Genomic DNA, 7,657 nt, shown 5'->3' on the forward strand with positions numbered 1-7,657 from the left:
ACACACACATTCAATGCTGCATATCCTGATCGCAATTTTATTTCTAAATTCACCGTTCAGAAGACAGTGAAACGTTTTTACGAAACAGAAACAGTTAAAGACCAAAATCCTTTTAAGCCTCACAACTCTAAATATGCCTAATAAAAAAATACTTTATTATAGGTTTTTGGAAAGCCCTTGAAATAAGCTACAAGAATATGTAATAAAAAGTGGGGGTTCAGTTTAAAAAATTCAATTTGACCTTCGTATGACCTTCGTCCTCCATCCAAAGTCAAATTTTTAGCCATCATTAGGTACATTTTATTAAGCCCTACAACTTTGCTACTTACATATTTTTCGCTACAGTTGATCCTTTTCGAGATATTTCACCGTTTCCAGACTTTTTGCCAACCCTTTATACACACACACACACACACACACACACACACACACACACATAGTTACAAATAAAAAATGTGTTTATTTATAAAAATAAAAATTATTAGGGAAAAAAATATTTTGATAATAATTTAACAGATCGATGATACAATCCTGAGGTCGAACATCTCACGCAGACTAGCCGTCGAGCGGGGAGCGGCTGCGGGGGAAATAGTAGGCATTATTTCTGAAATCTGCCCGAAATGTGGAAATAATTCCAGGCACTAGTATAAACTGTTAATTAAAATAATAAATAATATATGTGTTTTATTATATTTTAATTATAAAATATATTAAAAATAACAAACTTGTCTTCTTCGTAATCTTGAAGATATTACGTTGAATTTTGATTTGGGATCACAATTAAAGGAAAATATGCCGTATATTAATGCAATGATGAGGTATGATTCCCTTCAGATCATAAATTTTTATAATTATTGTGCGCTATACTTAAGAATAGATCTAATTTAATGCAATGTTTAATTGTAGATTGACAGAAATATTCACGCACAGAATGCGAAATATATTTTTATTTCCTGATATTATATTTAATTTTACATCTCTAAGCCGCGAACAACAGAGGCTTTTAAATGTTATACATTCTACTGCGGAAGAGGTAGATATTGTAAATACATTTTCTGATGATGTTACACGATTTGCACGTTACATGATTTATTACTGTGCAGGTAATACAACAAAAGGAAAACGCAAGAAATAATTTAGTTGGAAATAAAAATCAATCCGCTAAACCTTGTAAGTTGTCAACATTTCTTCTATATATTTTTGCAGTTATATGATATATTTATGCAGTTAATGTTATAATGTGTGTGTGTGAAAATTGCACGAAAATAAACTATATGTTATATTTTAAAATAATTGGACATACAAGGGAATATTTTCTCCCTTTTTAATTTACAACACGTTATTTATACAAACATAACTGCATCCATTGGATGTGCATATAAATATGTAAAAAATTTTTATTATTAAAAATATGAACAAGTAAATTCACGTGCAACACATCCAATTCTAGCCAATGGACAAATTTATTTTTTAGAAATATATTTTGTTTATTTTTTGTTCAAATAAAAAATAGCAAGAAGAGTATATCTTGATATACTAATGGAAGCATCTGACAACGGCAAGAAATTAACTCGAAAAGAGATTATAGATGAAATCAATACGATAATTGTTACCGTACGTATGAGGCGCCTTTTGAAACGAATATTTGTCCGTAATATATTAATATAATTATAAAATTGTTAAACTAAGTTTTCATTTACGCAGGGTTTCGACACAGTCGCAAATGCATTAAATTTTCTGATGTTCATATTAGCAAATTTCCAAGAAGTACAAGTATGTATTTTACATGTATTGCATAACTTTAAACATAAATTGGTTCTTTTGGTGATATTGAAATGTCTAAAGTTTACTAAAAAGTTAAAAAAGTGCATTTATCATACTTTTAATATGTAGTTTCTTCCCGAGCAAAAATATACCTAGTAGAGCAGATTTCAAAACTAGTAGTTAGATAGTAATGACTAGATAAGTTTTTTAGCCAGTCACTAGCTCGTGACTGGCTAAATATTCTTACTCAGTCTTTTAAATGTCAGGACTGTCTAGTAACTATACCAATTATATAAATAGCGGCTAAATGGAAAATATTACATAGAAACGAGATAGAAAATCATCGGTAAATCCTGAATAGAAATTGGATATCAGAATTGGATATCAGAAATTGAATGTCTAGTAACTATACGAATTATATAGACAGTGGTTAGACAAATAAAATTATACAGTAACGAGATAGAAAATCATCGGTAAATCCTGAATAGAAATTGGATATCAGAATTGGATATCAGAAATTGAATGTCTAGTAACTATACGAATTATATAGACAGTGGTTAGACAAATAAAATTATACAGTAACGAGATAGAAAATCATCGGTAACTCTTGAATAGAAAATGGAAGTCAGAACTATCTAGTACTTACACCAATTACATAAACAGTGATTAGATAAAAAGGATTACCTAGTAACGAGATAAAAAAATCATCGATATATCCTGAGTAGAGATTGGACATCAGAACTGTCTAGTAGATATATCATTTACATAGACAGTGCTTAGATGAAAAAGATTACACAATAACGAGATAGAAAATCATCGATAAATCCTGAATAGAAATTGGATATCAGAACTGTCTACCCACTAGATAGTAAATTTATGTATAGATAATGACGATGTAATACACAAATTTAATATCTGTCTATCTGGATAGACAGTTTTGATATCTAATTTTCATTCTGGATTTACAGTACATTGCTACTAAACAGTTACTAGACAGCGTTTGATATTCAATTTCTATTCAGGATTTACTGAATCTTCCATCTCGTCACTGTGTAATTTTTTTCATCTAGATATTAGATAAAACGGCGTTGAATAAACCATATGTAGCTAATATAAAATGTTTACTACCGATTATAGTAGTGGTCTAGCGGGTAAAATGCCAGACTCAAGAGCCAGAGGTCTTCATGTTGAAGTCCCGAAGTATAAAATGAATTCTTCCAATAGAATGGAAATAATACGTAATGAAGAAGAATTACAGGAAACCAAACTCCATTGGATCACCTCTCCTAAAGAGAGAGAGAGAGAGAGAGAGAGAGAGAAAGGGAAATTATTGAAGAGAAATAATTTTTTTCGTTTTTGCTATTTATTTACTGTCTAGTGCAGGCTAGATAGTTATAAGTTATTTCTTTGTATCTAGCTACTAGCTAATTTTTCTAGTACACCCACTAGGAGAAGTAAGCGTTATATTCCTAGCTAGTAGCTAGCAAGTACTACTAGCTAGTAGCGATGTAAGACCCAACTTTTCTGTGTCATTACTAAACAATCACTAGATTCAATTTTTGCTCGGGTTAATCTAGAGTTTGAGTTTTTATATTTTTTTATGGAATGATACAGAAATTATGTGAGACAACAATTTATGCTTCAGTATTCTACATATAAAATAAATAAATACATAATTTTGTAATAGCAAAAGGTATATGAGGAGTTGCTGGAGATTTATGGTACGTAAGATCCAAAATCCGCGCCCGTCAAATTTGAAGATTTACAGCATATGAAATATATAGAGTGTGTTATTAAGGAAACATTGAGACTCTTCCCCGTTGCGGCTATAATAGGACGGCAACTTAATGCAGATTTACAAATAGGTTTGCTTATAAACGTATTATGTGGAGCAATATGTAAGAATTGTACAATGAATAGTACAATGAGTACAATGAGTACAATGAGTAGTACAATGAGTTGTACAATAGTGTTCCATTTAATATGAATATTTTATTGTCCTGAACAACAAAATCAAAACTACAAAATCTACAAAACTACAAAAAACTACAAGACAAAAAGTACATGTTAACTTAATCAAAGAATATAGATGTTTTAAATTAATTATAATCAAAAAAGAAGTAAGACTTTAATGTGAACACGCAGGACTGTGTTCCAGTATTCACTGCCACTATTGAAACTCTATACGTATATACGACACAAATTATAGATCTTCAATACTAGCAATGAATATCGGAACGCAGTAGTAATCATTGAACTTTATTGAATTTATCGATGAAATTGTTTTATTTTACTTGTGAGTTTACGCTAGACGAAAAGATATATGATCAATTTAATGTTTATTGCGCACGTAATATGCGTTCATTCTGACTGATGCAGTCTATACGGAAATTTTTATAATATTTCATCTATGAAAATCTTTTCTGTTTAGCCAATTAATTTCAAAGTCAGATTATACGTTTGAAATGCGGATTGCGGACGTCACAAGCGCAAATTAATATAAAACTATAAGAAAATGTACGTGAAATTATAAATACAGCTTGATATGTACACCCAATGGTCAATCATAAATCTTTTCCTCTAGCGTAAATTCGTGAATCAATGGCAATCATTATAGATATATGCTGCTTATTGCAACCTATATATATTACAAACGCATCTGATGGACAAAGGCGCGCCGCTTGTGTGCGTACGCATACGTGTGATCTGAAGCTGAATCATTTGGCGATGTAAACGCGGCTTGATGGGCATACTCATTCACTTGTGTGCGTGCGTACGTGTGAATCTGAATCTGAAAAATCTGAGAATCTGCGCGAAAATAAAAGGACTTTTTAGCGGACGAGATTTCCAGATCTCCGTATTGCCTGTACCAATCTTAATCAAACTTGGTGCAAATTTCGCGTGCGCTAAACATTATATAAGGAAGCTTTCATCAAATTTTCGATTTTTGTGCTTGAAATATTTGACTCGAAAAACCAACCGACCTAGAAATTCCAGATAAGCTTGCGTTGTTTTGTTCGATACTCGGCGTCGCGCCGCGACCGTGGTGTTTGATATGATTTTATTTAAATCATTTTATATTTTATTATAATGATATTTTATATACAGATTAACATGTTTTAAGAGAATATGCTTTACCGAAAGGAGCTGAAATTGGTATACCAATATTTATCTTGCATCGCAATGAAAAATATTGGCCGAAACCGTTAACATTCGATCCAGATAGATTTCTTCCGGAGAACATGGCAAATATTCATCCATGTAGTTATATACCTTTTAGTTACGGTCCAAGGAACTGTATAGGTAAATATACATAAACTGAATTATTTTGTAGCAAAACATGAGATTGATCGATAAAATTATAGGTATAAAGTATGCAATTTTTACTATGAAAGTCTTCATAGCAACATTTTTGCGGACATTCATATTAAAGGTCGATAAGAGGGTTAAAATAGAAGAAATAGAAGTAAAGGTAACTACTATGTTAACGCCCGTCAATTCTTTGAAAGTCAGAATTGAAAAAAGGATATGACAATATAACATTATCATAATATACTAACAGAGAAAATTGATTTTCTTATTAACATAATTAGTGTAGGAAACATTTATTGTTACTTTTAACTTAATTTGTACGTTTTGTATAGAATAGTATAATATATATAGTCAAGGCAAAATTAATAATATGTAAAAAAAAAAATAATAGTAAAGACAAAAATTTGTCTTCATTAAAGGAAGATATGTTTTCTGAATTTTAGCAACTCAATCTACCACAATGATAAATCACATCATAAACATATTTGAATTGTAACATATCAATTATTTATAATATGCTGTATATTTATCATTGCGATAAATATAAATAAATAACAAATTAAAATAATTAATTTATATTATTTTGTATAAAATTACAAACCATCGCTACAACAAAAATTTAAAGAGCATAAAGTGCATAAAAATTAAGAATAAACTTCATTTTTTATTTATAAGAACTAACCTATTTGCAACATGTACCACAAGACTTTCCAAAGTGTTACAACTAGTTGCCAGGGAAATAATTATTTAAATTAGTTCTACGACAAAGATAAAAATTTGTTTTTTTTTAAAGGAAGATATATTTTCTGAATTTCAGCAACTTCATCTACCACAATGATAAATCATATCATAAACACATTTGAATTGTAATATATCGATCATTTATAATATGCCGTATATTTATTATTACGATAAATATAAATAAACAACAAATTAAAATAATTAATTTATATTATTATGTATAAAATTACAGACCATCGCCGCAACAAAAATTTAAAGACTAAATAGTTGCTTTATACAAGGTGTCTCGTGTAAGACGTGCCAAAAGAAAAATATAAGTAGAACAGATAAAAGTGAACAAGAATTGTAGAGGTCATTTTTCAAACAACCACGTAAAATTTCGAGATATTAATTAAAATATTTGGACATATCAGAGTGCGGCGACGCGGCAGGCGGGACATTCGGCTCGCCGCGGCCGGCGAAAAAATGAACGATTGCTCGCGGGCTTATCTTATAGGCCATAGAGGTGGGTCGTTTGTCATATGGAAATGGATAGTTTCGTGTGTGCGTCCGTGTACGTGTGCGCTCATCGCACATTTTCTTCACCAACCGCGGCGAGCCGTATATCCCGCCTACCGCGTCTCCGCGCTCTGATATGCCCAACTATTTTAATTAATATCTCGAAATTTTACGTGGTTGTTTGAAAAATGACCTCTACAATTTTTGTTCACTTTTATCTATTCTACTTATATTTTTTTTTGCACGTCTTACGCGGGACACTCTGTATATAATTGACTAGTTAGGTTACATATGTAGCGCGAAAGGTTAATATAAAAAAATGAATTTTACACAGTATGCGAACACAATATACGAACTAAAATGAAAATGGAAGAATCACCAACTTGCAATATAACTTAGACAAGAGAGTAATGTATGTGTATATACAGAGTTTCTCAGAATAATCGTGCTAACGCTTTTAAGAAGGTAGAATAAATTGAAGTAATCAAAACATTCCAATATCATTTTGTTATAATATATTCATAATAAAAAGAGAAAAAGGCTTTTAACGCAAGTGTAAGCGATTTAAAAGTGAAGAACTACAACCAGAATGCAAATGCCTGGCACGGGTACTAGCAACTTCAGTTGAATATTGTATAATTTGATGGATAAAACATTTTTAAGACTAAAATGTAATTTTATCATCAAACATACATTGTTTTGTTAACTATATCTTATTAATGATTTTCTAATTTTCTTGTACTATTTATTTATATAATATTATTTTATTATATAATATTAATTTTATTTTATATAATATAAATTATATGATATAAATTTATTTTATTATAATTTTCGTTTTAAATGGTGTAAAATATTAACCATATGTAATAATATTATATATTATTGATATTAATAATAAAAGTAAATATTACATCACTTTTCACAATTGATATATCCCCTTTCTCCGCACTATTTTAATTAATCTGAATTTAGCTAATGACTATAAGGAAAACGTTGTCTTCTAAATATATATTTTAGTATGTAAAATTTAAGATCGATATCTTAAATAAATTTCAAATAGCGATTTTTATCTATAAGAACGGGCACTGCGCAATACTGTGAGACGGTGGAATCCTTCGCCGCATATATTAGGACCTTAACTTAGTTTCCGCCCAAAAAATACTGAGAAAAAGCATTTATTGTAAAAAATTTATTTAAATTATTTCAATGAAAGTATTTTCCATCACTTTCTACAACTTTTTGCCATCTTTCTGGCAACTGGGCGATACCATCTCGATAAAACGATGTTTGTTTCGAAGCAATCCATTCGTCCACCCATTCTCGCACTTCTTCAACATTT

The 7,657-nt window shown here is 30.2% G+C and overlaps 1 protein-coding gene across 1 annotated transcript in view; it reads left to right on the forward strand.

Moving 5' to 3' along the window:
- Nucleotides 1–813: 813 nt before the first annotated feature.
- Nucleotides 814–7,657, forward strand: part of LOC116852772 (cytochrome P450 4C1-like) — a 62,769-nt gene continuing 55,925 nt past the window's right edge. Inside the window, exons 1-2 of the mRNA XM_032833414.1 lie at nt 814–818; nt 907–955. Of these exons, the coding sequence (XP_032689305.1) occupies nt 814–818; nt 907–955 (54 nt within the window). The remainder of the gene's footprint in view (nt 819–906; nt 956–7,657) is intronic.

The sequence above is a fragment of the Odontomachus brunneus genome, unplaced genomic scaffold, assembly GCF_010583005.1.
Source record: "Odontomachus brunneus isolate Ranch 3 - 2012 unplaced genomic scaffold, Obru_v1 Obru_scaffold_255, whole genome shotgun sequence".
NCBI lineage: Eukaryota > Metazoa > Arthropoda > Insecta > Hymenoptera > Formicidae > Odontomachus > Odontomachus brunneus.